Raw genomic sequence first — 26,041 nt, 5'->3', positions numbered from 1 at the left:
GCCCAGCCCTACAGCTGGAAGCTGGATTGCATGCTCCCTGTAGATTGTGTAGGTTGGAAGGCTCCAGTTTTTAACTGGAGGGCCTTGGGTTCACAGTGTTTCTGTCTTTCTGCCTCATTGAACCCTCTCTTCCCAAGATTTTTAGAAATTGTCCACCATCCTGGACTGACCTACAACTTGTAAAATCCTACTCAGAAACAGCAGCAGGGAATACAGTCAAGACTGAAGAGTTTAAATGACCAGATTCTGGAAGACTAGATGAATAGAGGAATATCTCATGTGTATATAGTTTCAGAGTATCTTGTTTCAACTGTCATATTTGAATTATATATTTATATCAGGTCTTCTTTTTCAGAACTGTTTAAATCATGGACAAACAAAGTAAGTAATTTAAGTTTTTACTTTCCACCTATAATGTTAAATCTTTTGTTAATGTGTTATTTGTCATAATGTTCTGTTCAGTTTCTGAAAGGATATAATTTGCTTTGTGTTGTTTATGTTCCAGAATCCTAAGTCTGGGCCAGTGTTTTGGCTATAGAGAAGATGTACACAGATATCCATGACCACTAATTTTTCCTTTAAAAATAAAAAAGCCTTAGATAAACCTAAGAAATTTTAGGCTTACTGGGAAATATGTTGTATAATTTATATTACATTTCATCTGAATCAAGTTTCCCTTTTCTATGTGCATTTTATATACAAAAAGATTGTTCCAATCATATTGTTTAACAAACAATGACTTTAATATGCCAGGACATTGTAATAAAATGCTCAGATACATCCCCAATATACATCTCATAAAATACACATGTGAATAGGTTTAAATAAATACAAATCTTTATTTTATGGCTTTTTTTTCAAGAAAATTCTAAATAAGATGAGTATTAACCAAACATGTAACAAAAGACTTTGTCTTTTAAAAAAATCCAAGTTTCTGAAGAGAAAAAATATCCTATGGGAAAAATAGGGAAAACAAAATCCTGTTTTCTGAAGGATCTCTATTCTTTATGTTTGTTTAGATAGCCAAAGAGATGTTTATCTCTACCACAATGCCAGCCTTGCTACATATACTAGATACTCTTTAGGACCAGAAACCTTGAATTTCCTTCACGAAGTTTCATGATTTTTCTTAATGCTTGCTATACTAATTTAATTTTATTAACAATACTTACTTTACTTTTTAAACATAAATTTATATAGTGTTAAGCTATTTTCTTTGCTACAAAAATAGGATGCTTCCAATCACTTAAAAAAAATCATTGGGTCATGGTGACAATTACCTTTTAACTCTTCAGCTTCCTATATACAAATGCACGTGTATGTATGTATATGTGTGCGTAAATAGAAATAGGATGTATGTATGTATATAAATATATATATATATATATAGAAATAACAATAACTTGTTGACAATATGAAAGTGATTTTTTAAGTTATTCTAAGTTGCATTTCACAAATGCAGAAATCCATCCATAATTCATATGCTCTCTGATCTACTTGAGCACTTGCCCATGCATTTATTTTCTCTTTGTATAAATTCCCCTGGAATTCCTGAAACCAGGATCATTGCTCTGGTACCAAAACCCCAGGGATTATGAGCTCCTAATTTCTTGAATATGTCAACTCCTTGATATGTGTGTGTATTTACTATCGTTTAAACAGTGGTACCTGTTAAGAGGTGCCAAAATGTGACATATCATTTAAGGATGGGTCTTTAAGTCACACTTGCAGTGTGTTTCTGTTGAGTCTGATCCTGTTGAGTCTGATCCTGTTGCTTCCAACTCAGGTTGGGAGTGGGGCTGTGGGTATAGAGCCTCAAGAGCTAGAGAACTAGGAGCTCGGCCACTCACCTGAAGGGATGGTTGGGATGGAATGACTTGTGATATTGCAGAGATGTGTGACAATTCGGGGTATGCTGTGGTGTCTGTACAGGGAAAAGCCCTGACTCAAGTAGAGCGTTCTCTGTTGCCTGAATTTGCAGTGTCCATGGACTCCGTTCTGCTGAAGTTATTATGAAGCCAATCATGGAGAAGAAAGGGGGTGGAGGTGGGCAAAACCCAGCCTTCCTGCTGAGATCATATGACTTGAATTGTCTTTCAAAACCCATGATACATACAGGAAATGAGTCAGATTGAAAGTTTAGTCAACTTTGTCTTCTACACCGTTGCCATGTCCCCATTATTCAAAAATAAACTATTTTGAATTTACAGTTAATAAGCCATAGGGAAGAGACAAGAATATGGTGTAAGTGTAGTGTCCACTAGATCATAAATTCCATGAAGGCAGAGCCAGTGTAGCCAGAGAGCCTAACTGAGGGTGACACAGGAGATGCTAGTACTAAATATTTATTTTCTGGCCAGGGTGGTTGCTAAAAGAATGATTAGAGAAACACAAATATGAAGAACTAGGAAACTGAACCATTTGTACATACATATTAAAGATTATTCAAACTACATTGATTAGCAGATAACAAAAGTTAATATGTTTATTTATTGTAACTAAGTCAGTTATGATTTTTGTAGTTCAAAATCAGTCAAATACTGGGAATTTCCTATAGTTCAAACTTAATGGGGTCGTTCCAGAGTAAGCATAAAAAGGATATTTAAATACTGAATTGCATGTATTATTTTAAATATTTAAAACATAATTCTTATAGCAACAATTATAGATATCTTTAAAATCACCTATTATCCTTCTATTACCAAACCCACATCCAACTAGGTTCATTTATCTCCTTCTTCACAGTCTATGTAGTTTTTTTTTTTAACATCTTTATTGGAGTATAATTGCTTTACAATGGTGTGTTAGTTTCTGCTTTATAACAAATTGAATCAGTCATACATATACATATGTCCCCATATCTCTTCCCTCTTGCGTCTCCCTCCCTCCCACTATCCCTATCCCTGAGAAAACCATAATTCAAAAAGAGTCTATGTAGTTTTGAAACAATCTATTTTTCCTAGTAACAAAATCAGTGTATGGGTGAGAACGAACACTCATCAGGCATATTTGAAAACTAGAAATTCAGCCCCAGTAATTAGCTGTCTATTTTATCAGAAGGGAATTTGTTTGAAACAGGATTCTACTGCAGATTAACTCTGATAACAGGCATAGCTTTTGTTAAGTGAAGAATTCACTTTGTTTCAATACAACACAGGAAAATATAAATGAAATTATTTAAGAACAATGCATTTTTTTTCTGATATGTATTTTTTTTAAGAAGATATATGTTTACCTCTCCTTGAATTGCAGATGTGCAAATGAATGATCCTCACCCAGGAACACAGTTGCCAGGTGGGTATCCTCCTGAATATCCTCCGGCAGCTTTCCCAGGTAAAACACTGGCTTAAAGAATAAAAAACCAAAATTTATCAGTTATTGATATTCCCCAAAGGGTATGTGTGTGTGTGTGTGTGTGTGTGTCTGTCTGTCTGTCTGTCTGTCTCTGTGTGTATTTTAGTAGTGTCTTTTACTAAAAGTTCAATAATGAAATTTGCAGCCTAGTTCTGGATTTTTTTCTTTGACTATATGTTATCATAAATATTAAAATATTTTTTATTTAGACAGAATAGTAAAAGTGTTGTGTTAATAAAAACAGTAATGAATTGACATTTAGCAAATAAGATATAAGGTTGCACATAAATTAAACCCCAAAATACACATATTAAGTAACAGATTTTATCGATTCTCCATTCGTTCTGAAAATTATGGTCATGCAGTCACATTTAGGAGATTTATCTCTGGGTGTTTTTGAATCATTTATTATCTGGGGTTAATTATGTTAAGTGATTGTCATGCAAAAGAGATGACTGCTTAAGCCTGGAAGCTTCAAGCAATAGAAACATAGCTACCTGGGATAATTCTCATTTTTATTTTGTAACATAAAAAATGTGAAAGCTTTGCTTTTATATACATGCTCAATCCTGCCTTGCCTTTCTAAGAAAAGTAACTGAGTCATATCGCTACATACCAAGTAATACATTATTTCTTTTGAACCACTGCATAGAAGACTTCAGAAATTTTCATTTAGACAAATGCAGTTATCAACATTACCAGAACTTGGGCTTCCCTACTGGCTCTGTGGTTAAGAATCCTCCTGCCAGTGCAGGGGACACGGGTTCAGGCCCTGGTCCAGGAAGGTCCAGGAAGATCCCACATGCCGCGGAGCAACTAAGCCCGTCACACCTACTGAGCCTGCACTCTAGAGCCCGCGAGCCACAACTGCTGAGCCCGTGTGCCACAACTACTGAAGCCCGCGCGCCTAGAGCCCGTGCTCCACAACAAGAGAAGCTACCACAGCGAGAAGCCCTCACATTGCAACGGAGAGTGGACCCCGCTCTCTGCAACTAGAGAAAAGCCCGCGCGCAGTAACAAAGACCCAACGCAGCCAGAAATAAAATAAAATAAAAAACGTTACCAGAACTTTACCAAATGGCAGGGTTCATGGTGCACCTACATTTGCAAGTAGGCCAGCTACCCACATCTTGAGAGACCATCCTGAGGACTTAGGATCAAAAGGAGTCTTGTTTGGCCAGAAGGGTTTTTTTTTTTTTGCATTTTTTTTTTTTTTTTTTTTTTTTGCGGTACGCGGGCCTCTAGCCTGTTGTGGCCTCTCTCGTTGCGGGGCACAGTCTCCGGATGCGCAGGTTCAGCGGCCATGGCTCATGGGCCCAGCCGCTCCACGACATGTGGGATCTTCCCGGACCGGGGCACGAACCCGCGTCTCCTGCATCGGCAGGCGGACTCTCAACCACTGCACCACCAGGGAAGCCCAAAGGGTGTATGCATTTTTTATTCTACTCTGAGCAAACAAATCTGTTTAGGAGCTGAATGGCTTGTTAGTTGTCTAGCCAGAAACCTCTCAGTGGAGCCTGGATCTCATCCAGATGTTTGCATTTAAACGAATGAGAGGTAGAAAGACTCTCAAGGCTCTAAGATGATAGTTCTCAAAGGTGCCTATACTTAAGTATTACTTGTAAACTGCTGAAAACACTAGTACCAGGGCACTATCCCAGGAAAACTGAAACAGAAGCTCTGGTTGTGGGACCCCTGGATTGGTAATTTTTTAATTTCGCAGGTGATTCTAATGTGCAGCCAGGGCTGAGAACTGCTGCTCTCAATTTTTAAATGGTTGGTGTTTGAAGAATTATTAGGAAGTCTATAGTATGCATCCAAGGCACTTGGAGGCTATTTTAATCCACCCATGGCTAAATAATAGTAGGCGATACATAATTAAGTTATAATCAGACTTGAGAGTTTGTGAGAAAAATAGCTCAAATTTATTTCTCAAGTCGAAGGCCAGTATAGCACAGGTCTTTTATGACAATGATGCTAACAATAGTGATAGATTAAAACTGAGAGTTTATTGTGCCTAATGTGAATTAACTCATTTAATTCTCAGACAATATTATGGGGTAAATACTATTAATTATCCCCATTATGCAAGTGGGAAAACCGTCATAGAGAGGCTGGATCAGGCTTCAGGTTCTGGCTTCTGTACTTAGTAGTTGTGTTGTGGTTTTAAGCAAATTGCTGTACCACCAAGCCTCAGTTCTTATCTATAAAATGAGCATAATATTTTCTAATTCAGGCGTTTTGGAGATTAAATGAGAGTATGTGTAAAGCAACTAGCACAATGCTTTACAATTAATGACAAGTATTTGCTGACTATTATATTAATAATATATTAAATCAATTGGGCTTTAGGTAAATGAAATATTACCTAAATTTCAGGTAATTCTATATGCTTAATCCATTGACTTGGGAAATAATTATCCTCTCTAAGAATCTCGTGAAGGTTTAATAATGCTAATAATGTAACCAATTAATTCACATCTCCTCCCCCTCACGGGCTTGCCTGTGGTTTCATCTTTGCACTGTAGTCAGTGATGTTTAAAAATAGTTATCTGTTAATATTACAGACAGTACCCAATGGGTACGTCATTGGCTTCCTTTTGCTTTCAGGATAAAGACCAAAATGCTTAGTTTGGTCCACCAAACCCAAGGGGCTCCCCTGCCTTCTCCTTATCTGTCTCTTAAGACTGTCTCTCCTGTTCAGGTAGACTGGCCATTTTGCAGATTTTTAAATGCCCTGTATTTGTTACTATCCCAGGGCTTCTTTCTGAAATATTCATTCCCTGCTGCCCACCTACTCAACTCCTTTGTTTCCCTCAGATCTCAGCTGACGGTGGTTCTCAGGGAGGCTGTCCCAACTCCCTCCCTCTGTCTCTCCCCATCTAAACACCTTCCTTTGGCACATAAAACCCTGGTCCCTCCCTTCAAAGCGCTTGTCTCTGATTTTAGTTAATCACTTACTGACACTAGTGTTGTAGATCCCTAGAGTAAGGGTGAGTGTAAAATTCTCTCTCCCATTAGGCAATGAGGGCAGGGGTTGCATTTGCGTTTCCCATTTTAAATCCCAGCGCTTGGTACTCCTAAAATCTTTGCAAGATATCACACAGATCACGGTTTAAAATCAGTCTTCGGTTTAAAATCCCTAAAGCCTGTCAATCACACTTGGAATAAAATCCAAACTCCTTATTAAGGGGCTCTCAAGATGAATTGATCCTACTTCTTTACTGACAGCTGTTTCTGTTCTTCCTCTCCCTTATAATGTCCCTCTCTTTCTCAAACATGTCAGATTTATTCCTAAAGTCAGAGATTTTGTATTTGGTATTCCTGCCTCCTGGAATATTTCTTACCATATATTCACACACACTTTTTCCCTTCTCAACTTTTAGGTGTCAACCATAAATTTTATCTATCTAAAGTAACTGGTTGATACCTTGCCCTTTTCCCCATGTATTTTCTCCATCAGGTCAATCTGAAATCTTTTTTTTTTTTAATTTATTTTCTGTCTCCTAGAAGTTGCCTCTAAGCTCCTGAGAGCAGGTTGCCTTGTTGATAGCTGTATCCTCTGATTCTATCCTCTGATTCTAGACCCAATCACATTATAGATCATCTGTAAATATTTATTCATTTAAGAGGGAATAAATTATAAAACTATATTTAAAAGACATTGCTATGAGATTTAGTCTGTCTTCTGAGTCTTACTTTTTATTGGTGTATGTATTTTGTCGTCAGTATTCCACTTAAAAGTATTTACAATTTTCCTGCTCTAAGTGTTAAATTTTGCATAGCCTTAACTTAAAATATTGTGGGACACAGTTCTTTGCAACTACATCCTCCATTCCTATGGAACAGCTACTCTGTAGACTATTCATTTAAGTTATAAAGTTATGAAGCTTCATATTTGTAATCACAAATTCATGTGGAATAGAGTATATACTCATTTCTTCCTCTACTGTGCTTAATAAGTACTTGAGACAATTTTGCCTACTATAAGGTTTTACCTTCCTTGGTTCTCAAACTGTATTTTCCAGAGAGCTTAGGGTGCTGAACTGTGAAATTTACATTTGTAACCTAATATCATACCTTTTTTTTTTCATGTGGAGGGTTTTAGGAATGGAGTACACCATGGGTTAAAACTTCAGGCAAATTGTTAACCCAGAGGAGTATCTGGGCAGTACTGGAAGGAATGACATACCCTTACCACTATACTAGGGTTTCTCAACAAAGGCACTACAATATTTCAGGATGGATAATTCTTTTTTTTTTTTCAGGGCACTGCTCTGGTCCTTGTAGGATATTTAGCAGCATCCCTGGCTTCTACCCACCAGATGCCAGTATCCCCTTCCCTTCAATTATGACAGCCAGAAGGGTCTCCAGACCTTGCCAAATATACCATGAGGGGACAAAACCACTATCAGTTCTATACAGATAAGAAATGTCACATGTTGGAATTCTAGAAATATCATTTTTTACAGGGTGGTTTGGTCCTAGAAATGCTGACTCAAAGCCTTTATTCTTTATTCATTTCTACTCAATGCCATCCCTCTTTTCCAGGAAGCCATTCCAGAATTTTTATGTACCTGACTCTAGATCATTGTTGACTTTCTTTCACTTTATTAGATTTCAAGCATATTTTCACGTGAGTTTTGAATTATAAGGGTAAGGCTGAGGGGCAACTGTAAACACAGCCTAAAACCCTCAGAATAGGAGTGGACCTGAAACCACAGGTATTTCATTGAAAAATCACTGAGAGAGAAAAACACAAGCTTCTTAGAAGCAAGATTTCTAAGTAGAAATTGTAGTTTGTAGATAGCTGGGGTGATCCTAAAAGAGTTGAAGTTTGCATTTTTCTCTGTAGTTACAAATAATTTCACATGTTCATATTTCAGGGCCTCCAGGATATACTGGCTATCCTGGCACCCAGGCTGGCTATCCAGTCCCGCCAGCTGGCTATTCGGGTGCTGGCCCAGTCAGCTTTCCTGTCCCATACCAACCAATGACTAGTCAGCCAGGCGCGCCTGCAGGGGTACCATGGATGCCAGCACCACCACCTCCATTAAACTGTCCACCCGGATTGGAATATTTGACTCAGGTAATTCAATGCATAAAAGACTCATTAAAAACAAAACTGTGCTTCCAGTTTACTTAATGCGATTAACAATTGACTAATTCACAAAAGTCTGAAATGGTAAAACAATATGTTTTGCTTACAGATTAATTCTTCTAGGTCAGGTTTACTTTTAAAGCAAAATGAAAATGTCTTAGGAAATTGTATTTTCTATGATCTTGAATATAATCTGCAATAATAGCTAATAGCAAACCTTTATTAAGCTTCCAGGCTTTGTTCCTAAGTATAATTCATGTATTTACTCATTTAAATTCTTTTTAAAAAATTCTGTGATATACAAGTGCTATAATTATCACCATTTTACAGAAGAAGAAACTGAAGTCCAGAAAAGTTACATAATTCCCTTAACATCAAAATGCAGAGGAATTGGGAATGGCTTTTAACTTCTGGAACCTTAGTTCTGGATCCTGCCCTTTAATCCCAATACTGAATAATTTCCTAGGAGTTGGAAAGAACCATCAAACTTGATTTAATGTTGATTTTCCGTAAGTGGTACCAAGAAAGGAGTTATTGATTTGTGTATAATATGACCTACCTTTCATTATAATTAAGAAAATTACATTTTTATGTTCCTTTTGTTCTTTGGAAGACCCAATTTTATTAATGTTACCAATAAGAAAAAAAATTCCTGGATTTTACTGTACTACATGATAGCTTATCTCAGCAATGTGAGATTTAGTATTTGTGTGCCATTAGATATCTGGTAGGTTAGTTTTCAGTAAATGAATTGTCTCTCTTGCACTCTGCACTAATTTAATTTACCACAGTGCACTTGGGCAGCCTATAATATAAGAGTTGTGCACTGTTGGTGGGAATGTAAATTGATACAGCCACTATGGAGAACAGTATGGAGGTTCCTTAAAAAACTAAAAATAGAACTACCATATGACCCAGCAATCCCACTACTGGGCATATACCCTGAGAAAACCATAATTCAAAAAGAGTCATGTACCACAATGTTCATTGCAGCACTATTTACAATAGCCAGGACATGGAAGCAACCTAAGTGTCCATCAACAGATGAATGGATAAATAAGATGTGGCACATATATACAATGGAATATTACTCAGCCATGAAAAGAAACGAAATTGAATTATTTGTAGTGAGGTGGAGGACCTAGAGTCTGTCATACAGAGTGAAGTAAGTCAGAAAGAGAAAAACAAATACCGTATGCTAACACATATATATGAAATCTAAAAAAAAAAAAAATGGATCTTCCGAACCTAGGGGCAGGACAGGATAAAGACACAGACGTAGAGAATGGACTTGAGGACACGGGGAGGGGGAAGGGTAAGCTGGGATGAAGTGAGAGAGTGGCATTGACATATATACACTACCAAATGTAAAATAGCTAGCTAGTGGAAAGCAGCTGCATAGCACAGGGAAATCAGCTCAGTGCTTTGTGTCCACCTAGAGGGGTGGGATAGGGAGGGTGGGAGGGAGACACAAGAGGGAGCGGATATGGGGATATATGTATACATATGGCTGCTTCACTTTGTTATATAGCAGAAACTAACACACCATTGTAAAGCAATTATACTCCAATAAAGAGGTTAAAAAAAAGAAGAAGAATTTTGGTAGTTCCTAAATTCTCTAAGAAATACCCTAAGCAGATTTTTTTTTTTTAAATTAGGCCCTTACAAAATATTTGGGGAAGTTATCACCTACTACAAATGATGATATCAAAAGAAAGAAAAAGAATATGTTTAGATTTGTAGAAAAAAAGCTCTTTAAATGGATGAAAAGGTCTTAATATTTCTTAGGCCCTTCTGGAAGGAACATTTTTTTCTAATTTTTATAGGGATTCCAGTGTAAGTCCATTTTGTTTGACCTGAATTTGCCCACATTAATAGTGAACACGTTCAATATTTTTTTTCAGTTAAAAATATATTAACTTTAATTTTATATCTAGAAGTAATATAAACAATTATTAAATATTGATAATATTGATAAATGTTGATAATTGATTATATACATTCTTTTAAAATATAAGAACGCTAATGTTAATTTGTTTGTCTTAATAACATGATACATGGTTACAGCTTAATTTTTTTTTATTATAATAGATAGATCAACTATTGATTCATCAGCAAATTGAACTTCTGGAAGGTATGTATTCATTGTATTTATCATACTTCTAGGAAGAGAAGACATTTATGCAGATAAAGGCATATCACCAACCACAGATATAACACCTTCAGTGATGCTGGATATTAAAACTGGTTATTTACAAATGTCTCCCTTCGTAATAATGAATTGATAAGGATTATCAGCAGCTTATTTCTTGAAATTAGGAGTCAAGTGGTAAAATACTATTATGCTGGACATCTCTCCTCATGATACAGACCCTAACTTAGAAGGAAACCAGTCAAAACTTACTGTCATTCCCCCTTCTCTCTAGAAATCATTTCAGTGATTCTATCACTTTGCCTAACCTCTATCCCTTCAACTGTTTTTTCCCCAGTTTGTGATGTCCTTGCAGTTGTCACAGAGCCACATGCAATAGTTCAGATACCTTAGTAAATACATTTCCAAAGCAAGTGAACTCTGAATTTGGATGGATGGGGATGTTTTGGAAAATTGCATTACTGCCCACAGTTTCTCTTGAGAGTTCAAAGGAACCCTATAAAACCCTTTGTTCCACGGGCTGTGGGTTATCACCTTGGGCACAGGGACACTGCACTGGAGGGTGTTGACCAGCCGGTCAAGAGGCCTGACTTCACAGAATGCCACTGGTGCTCCTATGAATGGGGCCTGACTCCTACAGCTGTTTCCTTAGGTCCAGTGCTCGTCAGGTGCAAAGTAAACTTAAGAAGCCACTAGATGTTTCAGGACTGCTGCCAGGGGAAAGGGAATCTGGGTAGATTCATGCAGTACAGTATCCTCCTTATAGGTATAAAGAGTTCAGTGAAAACTCTAATAGATTTTAGAATATATCTATTAACTCTTTCTTCATAATTTTGCAGAGTTCTTTTCCACTGATAGAAATTATCATGTGAACTGTACTACTGTAGAAATATGGTTGATATTTGGTTAGAATATATAATTGTTGCTTATTACACTTAAATTACTTGTAATGTACACTTAGATATTTAGAATGTTCTCATTTTTATTAGTTTGTTTATATCACATTTTCTCTGGAAAGGAACTCTTCATAGTATGATAATTTATATTCTCAACTTTTTTAATGATTCATTTTAGGGAATTTATTTTTGATATTATAAAAAACAAAAAACCAGACACTATATATTATATAGCACTCCATTTATAGTTTTAAGATTTATAAGTTTTATGTATATATTTGGAAATATATATGTATTAATCATGAAATATAAATTTCAAATTTAGTAGTTATAAATTCTTCAGTTTTTTAAAGAAGGATGTCTAATTTTCTTTTCTTTTTGTCTCCAACTGAAAGTTTATATTTTAACATTATGAGCAGTATAAAGAAATAAAGATTACTCAGTTCATTTTTAGCACCTGAGACTATGATAGGCACTTATACATTTCCCAATTCAAAACTTAATAGACAATAAAGACATAACCATAGAATTCTCTTGTTTAATTTGTTTTCATGTTTTAAGTAACTAGAAGGAAGCTTAGATTGTGTAAGCCCACTGATCTCATTACACAGATAAACAAGCTGAAAAATTTTCAGATTAAGCTACTTAATGAAACAGTTAGATAATAGATCCCATTTCATGAATCAGTTTAATTTTTTCACATGAAATATTTGACTGGCCGATATTGAGGTAAAGGGTTGTTCTTTTAAAGGCAGGGTCAGAGCCTGTCTGAGTCAGAGCAAAGATACTTAAGGGAGGTCATGGTGATAAAGTTTGTGAAGAACATCTCTATCTGACTAAAAGTCTATCCACACCAATATTAGAGAGTGATTTTTGTCTCTATGTTTCTTTTAATTGCTCATTATGTTGGTGGCTTCTAATACCCTATGACCCACGTTAATGAGGGCTATGGACAAGTGGCACTGTGAATTGATCCCTCCTGGCTTTAAGCAAGGAGAGGTTTCCAAAGTGTGGTTCAATGTGGGAAGCCCTTTGGTAAGATACCATGTGGGTGTCAGATGTCAGCACATCTCTGTTTCCCCTTGAGGAGATTAGCCCCCACTAAGGTACAGAGTTCACTTAGGATGCCAGTGGTCTGGAATCCTCTGACTTGCAGCCTTGGTTGCCAAGAGCCTTTCCCCTTGTCGAATACCCATTTCCCACTTCTGAACAACCACTGCTGAGCTAAACAAGGGTGCCCTGGGCCGAGGGTGACATTCTATCTCACCTTCCATTTTCACTCTCTCCCTCTTCACATGTGTGCATTGAGAGAAAGCCCTCTCACACCTTCCTCACACAGTGCAGAAAGAGAAGCCATGACTGTGGTTTATGAAACTAAATCTCAAGCCAATTTATTTAATATAATATTATACGGTGCATAAACATAGCAATCTTCCTATATTCCCCTCCATAGCTGAATACATGAACAAGTAGACATTTTCTGCATACACTTAAAAGGACTGTCGCCATCAGCAGCACTGCACCATCCCTCACAGCAAAGTCTCCCTTTCTGACATGGGTCTATGGAATTAGGAAGATACGAGTTGTTTTCTCTTCCATATCTCATACAGGAATTCCTAATTTCTTTGTACTTTAATACCCTCTCAACCATTCCCTTTGCCTTTTTTTCTCTGTTTAGATCATCTCTAAACATCTTTCCTTTTCTTCCTCCTGTGTTATATGAAGTATCATCTTAAAATGGTATAACTAGATATTGTAGTATCTTAGGATAGATTGATTACTCTTTTAACACAATAGTCATAGTGATTCCCTCTTTTATGTTTTTAGTCTTAACAGGTTTTGAAACTTGTAACAAGTATGAAATTAAGAACAGCCTTGGACAGAGAATTTACTTTGCAGCAGAGGATACTGATTGCTGTACCCGAAATTGCTGTGGGCCTTCTAGGCCTTTTACAATCAGGATTCTTGATAATATGGGCCGAGAAGTCATAACTCTGGAGAGACCACTAAGATGTTCCAGCTGTTGTTTTCCCTGCTGCCTGCAGGAGGTCAGTGAGCAATTACCAGGGTAATTTTTACAAATACTTTGCAAAGTAGTTCTGCAAGAATTTTCACCCTATTGGTGAATTTATATAATCAAATGAGATTTAAAGGAAAAGTGGTCCACCAGCTATTGGTTTATGCTTGAGGGTAAATGGTAGGAAGGAAGGCAGGTGGAAAAGAGTGAGCAGTTAGCCCCATGTCCCTGAGCAGTGTGCCCCCCGGGGGTGAGATCAGAGATCTCAGAGACCAGACTTCTTGATCTTCAGGGAGAGCTGAGAACGTAGGTCACCTCGGTCAAGTCCCTCACCTGAAATGACCATGAGGGCCTGGCCAAAGCCAGAGGAGGGCCCCATAGAGAATATCCTCGAATGCCATCCCAGAGGCAAGTGGACAGAAGAGTGAGGAAAAGAACACATATGTTCAGTTCATCTCATTATTTTAGCCAACCTGCAAGGAGCAAACCTAGGAGAGGCCCCCTCTGAGAAATCTCAACTCCTGTGTTTTTCAGTTCTCCATTTGAAAAAAACAAGTAATATATTTGAGTCCCTGTAACGGGTATGCAAATTGTGAACACCTTCAGCTCCATAAAGACCAGGTGTCTCTTTCATAGTACTTGACAGCCCTCTGATAGAGAACATGGATCTCAGGGGAGACGCCAGGGCACAGAGTGTTTATAGGAAGTTGGCCTTTGCCTGTATCTCCATTGGCCTGAGACCAGAGCTGCCTGGGTCACTCAGTCATCCATACGGGTAGCTGTGAGAGCAGGGCACACAGAGATACAAGCACATAGAGATTTGGTGTCTAATACTGCTCTTATTTTGAAAGGATAACTGAAGTTGTTCACACTGAATTATTTTGTTTTCCATGTCAATTAGTTTAGATGTAATAATATTCATTGGAATAGCTGAGGGAAAACTGAGAGTTTGATGGAATATGCTCTATAATTTGTAGAGCACATTAGCATACATTATACAATTGGTCTTAATAAAGAGATCTAGGAAGTCCTCAGTTACAGATGAACATGTTGAGATGCTGTCAAGGTCACCCAACTAATGTTCAGGCCCAGATTCCAGGCCCCATTTTCTTTCCATGCTAGCACTATTGCCACTCATATTTCAAAACTGCCCCAGTGATCAGGGCTCTGTCCATACACTTAAACCACTGCTTTTAAAGGAATTTGAGGAAGTAGCTATTAATAATTTAGTCATTTTTTGTAAGTATGGAAATTTTAAAATATACAAGACCAGTAGAGCAGTGCTTCAGAATGGAGACAGTGCATGCAGCCTCCCCGAGTTTGTGTCTCATCTCTTCCACTTTGCAGCTGGGGAATCTGACACAAGTTAATTAACCTCTCTGTTCCTCAGTTACTTCCTGTATAAACAGGGATAATAGTACCAACTTGGTAAGGATGTGGAGTGAGTTAAGTGGTGCTTAGAACAGTGTCTGACACTTAGAAAGTATTCAGTAAATGAGAGTTCTTATTAGACATTGTAATGATTACAGTTTATATATTCTTTTGCTTTTGTAGATAGAAATCCAGGCTCCTCCTGGTGTCCCAGTAGGTTATGTTACTCAGACCTGGCACCCATGCCTGCCAAAGTTTACACTTCAGAATGAGAGGAGAGAGGATGTACTAAGAATTACTGGTCCCTGTATTGTCTGCAGCTGTTGTGCAGATGTTGATTTTGAGGTAAGAGGTGTGATAACGTTTATGGGTTTTGCTTTCCTAGTATAAGAATAACATAAGCTGGGAGGATGTTACAAATATATTAAATGAATATGTATGTCCTGATATCTCAAGAGGGACTCAGTGTCCCTCATATATATCTTTGGTCAGAGAGATGGTTATTGCTCTGATTAAGCATCAGTGTTGATTGTGCTAAATGGAAAAAAGAGAAGCAGAGATTTGTAGCCAAATAAATATAAACAAAGCATCTAACGTTGGTGGGTTTTGTATAGAGGTACTGTATGTTATCCATTTTAAGTGGAACATTAACCTTGTCATCAAAGTCTGATTTCCAAAGCATATGGTTCTTCCTTAGCATGAAACACAGGCTGCCAGTGCTCTAGGCTCTCTTCAAAATCTCTGACATCTTTGAGTTCCTACAAAAAGCCCAATTATGCAAAGAGAATTTTAACAAATGTATGATGTACTACCCAATCATGCTTCTCTATGATCTCTCCTTTATCTTTGTATTAAATGCATTCATTAGAAATCACAATATATCTGTGTATTTACTACCTGGAGGAATTGCATCACAGCAGTTTTTCAACAAATGGGGCCCAGACTTATGGCCCAAATTATTTAGTTGCAAATGCTTAAAAGTCGAGAGGTTATAAAACTTAATCTTGATACCATGATTCTCTTGTATAAGCATAAAATCTGGTAAACTGGACAATTTCCACAGAAGGGACAAAAATCTAAAACTGAGCAGGACTGCCCCCTTATGATAAATAAGTGGGAACTCTGCCACTGCCTCTGACTTGCCAAGGTTTTCCACTATCCGGCTTCATTCTTTTATATTATCTGCCTGGCTTTGCTAGTCATATGATTTTTAATTCCTCTGTTATATAAAGATGGATCACTCCTCTCATTGACTTCAGTGTCTAATGAGGCAGACAGGCAATTCTAAGAAAAGTACATATGATGTAATTAGAGACTTTATAAAGACTCTTACAAAGAATGCATAGTGTGTGTGGGGGATATAAACTATGTATGTTTAAAGATTTTATAGGTTTATGTATAATAATAGTTCTCTATGTAGGGGTTATCATTCCCATAAAAGATCCAGAGGATTGGAAGGTAATTGTTGTTTCAGGGAATATTAATGGAAGTTTTGCTGACATATATTTTATCTATGTAAAATAAGTAAAAATACTGGTGAAGTAAGTCACACTGGAGTGTGAAACTCTTATATTTAATGATAAGAAAGTTGGAAATCATTCAGCAACCCTTCTCAGTGGATACCTTAAAGCATCTATTATAGGCAATGAATTAACTTCTCTCCTGTGCATCTAGAATGGTGCTAACTAGATAACATCTTTGAGGGAATTGAGAAAATAGTACCTTGAATCACTTTCTATATACTAGATAATAGAAATTTTGAAAGCAGGAATTATCAGTATGAGGGACCACTATGGAACATGGAGAAGAGTCATTCTAAAGGAAAAAATAATTCAGAGACATTTATAAGTGTACCCAGTGGTACTGATTCATAGATTTGATGTCAGTGGAGGAAGAAAGAAAATTTAGACATGATTCTAAAGTCTTATTGGTCTGATGTCTGATGTTTAAGAAGCTGAATGATGATGCCATTGACCAGGGTAAGAATCCTGAAGGAGAAACAGTTGATTTGTGGGAAGCTAATGATTTGTTTTTGAGTCATGTTGGTTTTTAGGTATGTAAGGGAAAATGTTAGACTTTTCGACATACGGATGGTAGTTGAAGCCATGAGATTATCCCATGGGTGAGCAGAAGAAGAACAAGTAGACTTTGTAACCCTTAGAGATAATGAGGGAATCTGTCTTATTCCAGGGCTATTAGGAGTAGGAAAAAAATATGCCTACATGAAACTGATATCCCAATCTAGCCCCCTCTATGATTTTGAGGTCTGAATTTATAACACCAGTATGATTCATGAATCTTAAGACATAGAAACTGATCTTGAGTGGTGATACAGATGGGAGAATTGAATGCAAAAACATACTAGATGGAGATTGATCACCAAGGTCACCCTCTATCCCTACAGAACAAACCTATCTCCACATGAGCAGATTCAAAAATTAACATACTGTTCTAGGAACTAATCTACCAAAACCAAACTACATATAATAGAACAGTCTGTAATCAGTCATATAAGAAATACCTAAATAGACATTAAAGAGCCTAACAAAGAAACAAAAAGGGTCATAAGGGGAGGATGAAACAAATAATAAAGGCCAGGAGGATATAAAAACAAGCCAAATAGAACCTCCAGAAATGAGGAACAGTCATTGATAAAACCTCATTTGAAAGGATGAGCTACAGATTAGACACAGGTGAAGAGAGAGTTAGTGAACTGGATCACCCATATTAGGAATATAAAGAGGAGGTGGGCAAAAGATATAAATTTGAAGGGACATGGAAGCTAGAATAAACTACTGCATATGCCAAAGAGGAGTTACAAAAAAAGAGGAGACAGAATGTTTTGATATAATATTCAAAGAGATACATAGCTAAGAATCTTGCAGACTTGATGCCATTGATTCTCAGATTCAGAAGTTGCAAGGAGTTCTGGTAAGAAAAAGAAATGACACCCAGATACAGCTTAGATAAACTGCAAACTGCAAACTAAAATAGGAAATCTAAAATCATCAAATGGGAGCGGGGAAGATTATTTCTAATACATAATTCTCTGACCATTAGGGATTATGAACATTTCTCTAAGTTTACTAGCTACTTGTATTTGCTCTTTGAATTGTCTTTTAATATCCGTTGCCTGTATTTTCTATTGGGTTATTTTTTTCTTGTCAATTCATAAATGTAGTTTGTGTGTTGAAGACATTGACGCTGCATCTGTATTCTGTCCTCCGATCTGCAAATATTTTCCACATATCTACCCCTTTTGTACTTTGTTTTATAAATATATCTCAGTTGGCTGGACAACTGTGTCATCACAATTTATTAAGTGAACTATTCATTTCTTGCTAAGCTGAAATGACATACATTAAATTTCCACAAGCAATTTCTAGATTCATTCTTCTATTGCATTGTTACCACTTTTCTTACAGTAGTGCCTTATAATTCAGTTATGGTAACAGTGATGTATCCTGTATTTAGTCATAGCCACACAGTCACTAATCATTCTATTTTATCGTATTTTCTTGCTATTGTCAGATGTTTCCTTTCATGTGAACCTTAAGATCATTTCATTAAATTTTTCAGAAGTTAGAATCCAATTAGTATTGTATTGTCTATGATTTTTTTAATTAATATATTTATGATGCTAAACCTGTCTCATCCCAAAAGTGTAATATATTTTAATTCATTTATATCTAATTTTGTACTCTTCATAAGACCATATAGAGCTTCTATCTCTTTTTTTTTTTTTTTTTTTTTTTTTTTTTTTTTTTTTTTTTTTTTGTGGTATGCGGGCCTCTCACTGTTGTGGCCTCTCCCGTTGCGGAGCACAGGCTCCGGATGCGCAGGCTCAGCAGCCATGGCTCACGGGCCCAGCCGCTCCGCGGCATATGGGATCCTCCCAGACCGGGGCACGAACCCGTATCCCCTGCATCGGCAGGCGGACTCTCAACCACTGCGCCACCAGGGAGGCCCGAACTTCTATCTCTTTTGTTGAATTTTTCCTAAGTAATTTATAGGCATTATCACTACTAATCAGGACTATTTCTATTTGTAGGTACTTATTGTTAATATTGAGAAAAGCTATTTATTTTTGTTTACCTCTTATTCAGCCTTGTGACTATATTCTAGTATTTAATTTGGAAGGCATTTTTGCTATATTTACTTGGTTTATCTAGGTATAAAATCACATAGCAAATGAAATCATGGAAGCTCTTCTAATTTGCCAATTAACTTATTTTCTTTTCCAGCCTGCTTCTTACAGCAAAAGTGAATAATATTTGCCAATTTTGTGTATACCTACTAAGTTGATGATTTCAATTGAAATAGCAGCAAATGTTTCATAATTTAGAAAGATACTGGCTATTTTTCTATTCCTGTTTTACCTAGAGCAAGAATCAATATACTTTTTTTTTTTTTTTTTTTTTGGTAAAGGAAGAGATAGAAAACATTTTAGAGTTTTGGGCCATATGGTCATTGTTACAACTACTCAGGTCTGCCATTTTAGCATGAAAGTAGTCATACACAATACACAAATATTGGGTGTAACTGTGTCCAAATAAAACTTACAAAAACAGGGTGCAGACTAAATTTGGCTCATTGACCCTTGCTTGCTGACCCTGACCTAGATTTTTATTAAGAATTGATACTTAACTTTCTAAACAGCAGAGCATCATAACAGTCATGAATACAGACTCTGGAGAAGAACACCTGGGTTTGAAATCCATTTCCATGACTTCTTATCTGTGTGAACTTGGACAAGTGACTCACCTCTCTTTGCTTTGGTTTTTTCATATGAAAATTGTGTGTAATAATACTATGTATCCTATAGAGAAATTATGAGGAAAAAATTACCTAAGACTTGTAAAGCATTTATATGCCTAGCATATACTAAATGTTATATAAATGCTTAATTAGTAAGTAAATAAAATACCTTTTCAGGACCTATGGATACACTCATGTTTTTGAATTATATGATTTTTTTTCAGTATTTTATACTTTATTATAGTATTTTTTATACTGGGCTCTATGTGCTAATGTACTATTTGGATTTTTGTATTTATATTTATGTTGTGAGATGAACCTATATATTTCTTTTTAGAATACCTTTATCAATTATTTGTATTAAATTTATAGGTTTATAAATTTAATAGTAATATAATACCAGTTTATTACTTCCAGAAGTTGAAATCATTTTATTATGTAGATTTTGTTTTTAAAATATTTTCTAGAATTTAGCTAAAAATTATCTAGTCCTGTTGACTTTTCAGTTGTAGATCCTTATTCACTTTTCTGTTCCTATCCTTTACAAATTTATATATCTACCTCTTACATAAATTTTTGGTGAATTTTTAAATTTCTTGCTAGAGTAATCAAAACAGGGAAGTGTCAATATCTGGTAAGTGTAGTAGTAGGATTATGATGGCTGATTATCTTTTGTATATTTTATTAAAAATTTTTTTTCAAAAATTAAAAATAATTGAACTAAAAAATAAAATGTAAGGTTTTATTACTAGCTTCAAATCCTTACATGACAGCTATGAGCAGATAAAACATGAAGGTGTGCAATAGGGAATTTGTATTAGTTTGTTTTGCCACAAGAGCGTAACAAATAATCCCTAAAGCTCAGTGGCTTAAGAAAACATGCTTATGGGTCTGAAGGTCAACTGATATACCTATGCTCAGACAGATGGCTCTGATTTAGGCTGCCAGTTGGTCTCAGGTCTGCTCCAGGTATGTTCATCCTGGAGCTTCAGCAACAGCAGCTGCCTGGATCATGCTTTCTAGTGGCTGATCACTGGAGAGCAAGACCTAGGCAAACCCACTCAGCCATGTTTAAGGTCTCTGCTGGTGTCACATCCACTAACACTCCACTGGTCAAACAAGGCACAAGGCCAAGCCTAATTTCAGTGTGCAGGAAAGTATACTGGGCTTACAGAGGGAGCGGACTGAAATGACTATCTGATGAATAGTAATCCATGCTATCACAGTTTTTTCATATTAGAAGTTTATTTCAAGTTTTTAAAGAACTTAACCACCCACATCCAAATAAAATGAGTCAACTCTTTCTAATTTGCCCGCATTTATGTAGCTGGTCCAAACCTAAGCTAGGTCTTCAAAGGTTGTTGCCAGCACGTGTGGTACCTTGTGCACATTTGAAAAGGACACTTCTCTTCCTGGTTTGACACAACTCTGCCTATACATACCCTGGCAAGTGTGGACTACATTGAGCCTCCACATGCCCACTTGGTGAGGTGCATTTCTCTGGCTATAAGCTGTTCAACTCTTTATCATGGCCCTGAGCTTTCCTCAGGCAGAACTGTAAAATTAGAAAAACTTTACTTTGGAGCTTTTTTTTTTCATACGCATTTCCTCTTTTGTTGTTCATCCTCCTCCTGTTGTTGAGTCGTACCCCAACCTTTGACCTGAGGCATCTCATCAAGTTACTATTGGTTACTTACCTTCACTCGAAACTGCCAGTCCTCTTTTCCAGGCTCTTGGCATTTCATGTTTTCCTACTGACAGTGGGTGATAATGGGGCCTCCCATCACCTTTAAAACTCTGCCTATATCAACTCTCCGTGCTTGTGTTAAAGCAGAAGTCAGATAGGAGTTTCACTTACTACCTTCCTGATGGCTTCTAGAAATTTCATCAAAGAAATATTTCCTGCTTAAATTTTATTTTGCCTCAATTCAACTAACTTATTACTGTATGTCTTAATGGAGAATAGAAAATGTTAAATATTTCATCTAAACTACTTTCATATTAGTTCTCTGTACCAAAGAAACAGTTTTTTAAATGAATCTATAAATGGATATAGGAATGTACATGCATGTAATGAGTGATATAATGTTCATAGTTATGAATGGCATATAATTTTAATATAATATTTGTTTTATTTTACTCCTACTTGGAAAGCAGTTTTATTATTAGTTTTCTCGAATTCTTTGTCTTTTTTAAAAATTAGATTAAATCTCTTGATGATAAATATGAGGTTGGCAAGATTTCCAAGCAGTGGACTGGCCTTGTGAGAGAGTTATTTACAGATGTCGATAACTTTGGCATCCAGTTCCCTTTAGACCTTGATGTGAAAATGAAAGCTGTGATGCTCGGCGCATGTTTCCTCATTGTAAGTTTATTCTTGCTAATCTGGGGTATAGATGGTTTCTCTAGGATCATTCTGAAATAATTTGGTAAATTTTACATTTTTAAATGATCTTAAATTTGTAGGTTTTATTGAAAGTGGTCCTATTTAATTTTAGCTATGAAATTCCATTTTCTTCTGCTACTCTGGGTTCACAAATGACTAGCTTCTCTCTGGAGGGTCCAGGCAGTTTCACATTGTAACAAGAGGATCTTATATATTAAGGAGAGGCTCTGGTTTTAGTAAAAAAAAAAAAATTGGTGCTTTGGAAAACAGTCTGAACCTTCCAGTGTGTTTAAATGGAATAAGTCTCAGTGAAACAAAGAGATTTCTGCCTGATTCATTATTAAATTAAATCATCTAATACAGAAATACAAACTGTAATAAGAATCTACATTCAATCAAGCCTTAGAACTACCAATTAAGAGGAAATATATGAGATACAGCAATGATTTTGAACTTGTCTTCACATTAAATTACCTAGGGAGCTTTTAGTAGTAGGCCATATTCCAGTTTAACTAAATCAGAAGCTCAGAATTAAAAGTTTGTGTAGCTCCTCAGATGATTCCATATACAGCTGATGTCAAGGACTCCTGGGACAGAGCAGTGGTTTTCAACCTTAGCTGCACAGTAGAAACACCTGGATAGCTTTCACACTCCCTATGTCAAGACTACCCAGATCTAGTAAACCAAATCCGGAGGTGGATCCAAGCCTTCAAGCTGTTTGAGCTATCATATGATTCCAAAGCAAGCAAGGTTTGGAGTCACTAGATTAATACCTTAAATATTGGCATATGGCTGCAATCAGAAAAAAAATAAAAAGTAAAAGAACATACAGAAAAAGGATCCAGTTACTTCAACAAATAAATATCAGGAAAATAAAAGATAAAAATAAAATAAAAAGAGAAACATCAGCTTAATGTAGTTTGTAGACCATGTTTGGATACTGATTTAAACAAACCAATATAAAAAGACATTTACAATACACTCAGGGAAATGTGAACATTGGCAATTTGATGATATTAATGAATTATTAAGGTTTTAAAAAAAATATGATGTTATTGTGGTTATACAAAAACAGAACAGTCCATTTTCTTCAAGGGCGCATACTGAAGTATTTCGGTATAAAATGATATGGTATCACAGATTTGCTTTTAAATAATGGGGGTGAGGGAAGAGGGACACAGCAGATGCAGTAATTGGTGAACCAAGCTGGGTGAGTGGTCGTTGGGACTTTATTATACTATTCTATCTACTTTGGGACAGGCTCAGTATTTTCTATATAAACTTTTAAATATAACCACAGTTCTATTTAAAAACTATATTTTCAATAAGTGTTTATTTCACATGAGAAGAAAATTTTAACCTTAACTTGGGGAACTGTTTAACCAAAGGTTTACACGCCATAACCAAAGATACGGTGTGTACAGGGTGGAGAGAGTAGTCTGGGGTGTTTGGATAGGTGAGTAATGGGATTGGGGTGGTGGTGGTGTGGTTATTAGGAAGTGAATATGGGGTAGATTGGGCAGTCGTCCCAATCTTATAGACCTTGGGAAGATACTGAAAATTGTTTAGTTAACTGGTTAACTTTAAGCTATGTATAAATAAAAGAGTTATAAACCCAAATTTTAGAAAGATAAATCCCGGTGACTGTGTACAAAATGGATTGAAGAGAGGTAAAATTCTAATAGTGCAATTGCAAGTGAATGGTGATAAAGATTCAATTATTTCTTTGTAAAGAGAAAAAGGAAAATGATAGATGTGAGAGAGGTACAATCCACAGGATCTGACAGAAGTTGTAGGGGAGAGGGTCTGGTTAGAAACTGATGGAGTAAGACAAGCTGAGGACCACAGTGGGCAACAAGTTTGGAAGAGAAATCATAAAACTGGGCCAAAAAAGTCTAAGATGTTATTCTAACTCTAAGATGGCTGTCATTCTCCAGAAACAATCTAAAAATTGTACATGGAACTCCAGTCACAACACAAGTTATATTACTAGAGAAGGAGAACAAAAAGTTGAGGAACAAAGATTGAAAGAGGAACATTCTAAGAGGCATGAAAAAAGTGAAATTTATAGAAATTACCAGAGGATTAATTAAGTTCATACAGGTATCAATAAGTGAATAGAATTACAGGATTTAATTGCCATTAAAATGGAAAGCTGAAGCTATCAGCCTTTCCCAGATCTACCTATTAGTTGATTTTTCTTGTTTAGCAGATACGTTATGGTGTTTCATCAGATCCCTTAGCATTTATGCATCTGAGAGCTGATCTCTGTTTTGTTGCTGAAAACCCATTTCCATATTTTGTTTTTATCTAGGACTTCATGTTTTTTGAAATGACTAGAAATGAACAGAGAGCAGGAGTGTGGTAATGCATTCATTGACATCTCCTCAGAAAATCTGAAGTCTCTATATTGATTAAGACTATGTAAAAGAAAAACTGGTGGATTTTTCTCTTTATGTAAATGACTTATAGCATATGTGAATTACACTGTGATTCCTGAAGCTCCAGATATGATTTTACTTTTCAAATTAAAGAGTTTATTTTTAATATCACTTACTTATAAATGTTTTTATACATTGTCTTTTATACATTTTCTTTTTCATTGTGTATTTTGGAGAAAGGATATAGAAATTTTTACATTTAAACATAACTTCCTATGATTAATTACTTTGAACTACAGTCTCTACTTTATTTTCAATTTGTATCGCAAAATTAAAGATTTTTAAAAGTAATTTTAATATAAACGTATACATTATTTTATTAAATCTAGTTACAATTTATTTCATATGTAACAACTGTTATTTTGCAAATACTGTATATTCAAAAGAATTCAAAATGAACATAATTTCAGTGTTTTTTTTACAATTACGTTCAAATAATACTCAATATTCATATGTCAAGGGAAAGTAAAATGTATTTTTTTGATCAGAAAATCACACTACATTAACTTCTCCTATAAGCTAATCTGCAACTATAAGTAACATTTTCATTTTGACAAGACTATAAATTACCAATTTTTGATAATGATTTTTCGTGAAAAAAGAATGATTCTGTCCCCAAGAAAGACACAATTAAAGACTCACTCACTCTAAAACTGGGATATTGTTATAATTTTCAAAGTAATTATTTATATATGGAATGGTTAGCTCCTGTTCTGTATTCTGTCATTCATGGAACATAATAGTTTTCAGATCACTCAGGTGTTAATTAAATAGAACATATATATTCTGAGTATAAATGTCTACAATGGTCTATTAGATTATTTTTACCAACAATCAAATAACTAAAAAATTGCTGATATATTTCTTTGCATATTTGATTTTTGTTTTTAAACAAACTGTGAACAGTCAACTCACATGATATTCTGAACTTTACACATTTACCTCCCCTTCCCTTTCGAATCTCCTTTAAAAGAGCAAAAGCATATGATAATCTTTAGCAAAATATATACCTGTACTAGAAACTAAGTTTTCTTCCTGTCAGAAAGTTAAAGGAATTTTTATAACCTATTTTGTAGGGAAAACTGAATCAAGTGAGAGGAGATGTCCAACCCACAATTTACCTCATGGAAAGGAAAAGTGTGTTTAGGAAATAAGAACTTAGGGGAGAGATTCCCTTTCATCCTCAGCAGAACTCCAACACCATCAGCTCCTAATGTTGAGAACATTGGGATGGCAGGAAGCTGCAGAAAAGGTGATGTCCAGACCGCCTTTCATTAGCCTAAATAATTCACCAGATGCCAGATTCCTATGATGAGGTGTAACCGAGGCACTCACATTCAGTTTATAGTTGGTACAGACGGCATGCCAGGTAAAGCGAGGTACTTGCACAGCTGGACCCTAGAGGCATTAGTTATGCCAGTTAGAGAAGGGAGGGTTTTCCAAGCCCGCTGTCAGGTACCACAACCAACCCAAAATGAGGCTAAGAGACTGACATTATCCCTGTGACAGCTACATCTTGCTTTCCCTTTCCCCCTCCTCCTCCCAATCTCCCCTACTCCTACTCC

At 36.1% G+C, this 26,041-nt stretch overlaps 1 protein-coding gene across 2 annotated transcripts; it reads left to right on the top strand.

The window, feature by feature from the left end:
- Positions 1-368: 368 nt before the first annotated feature.
- On the top strand, positions 369-24,587 carry LOC307053081 (phospholipid scramblase 2; the record flags this gene model as incomplete). Of its 2 annotated transcripts, none has more annotated exons than XM_079704371.1 (8): positions 369-381; positions 3,253-3,333; positions 8,241-8,443; positions 10,547-10,589; positions 13,403-13,555; positions 15,079-15,236; positions 21,853-22,014; positions 24,350-24,587. In XM_079704371.1, the coding sequence occupies 8 exons, from the start codon at positions 369-371 to the stop codon at positions 24,401-24,403; spliced, it is 867 nt and encodes a 288-aa protein (XP_079560497.1). In that variant the 3' UTR covers positions 24,404-24,587. The 2 variants fall into 2 exon arrangements, with proteins under 2 accessions (XP_079560497.1, XP_079560496.1); XM_079704370.1 differs by having other exon boundaries at positions 13,331-13,555.
- Positions 24,588-26,041: the final 1,454 nt, after the last annotated feature.

The sequence above is a fragment of the Hyperoodon ampullatus genome, assembly GCF_949752795.1.
Source record: "Hyperoodon ampullatus genome assembly, chromosome: 5".
In the NCBI taxonomy this organism is placed as follows: Eukaryota; Metazoa; Chordata; class Mammalia; order Artiodactyla; family Ziphiidae; genus Hyperoodon; species Hyperoodon ampullatus.
Note: the sequence above shows the minus strand (reverse complement) of the source record. Positions and strands in the feature narration are given on the sequence as shown.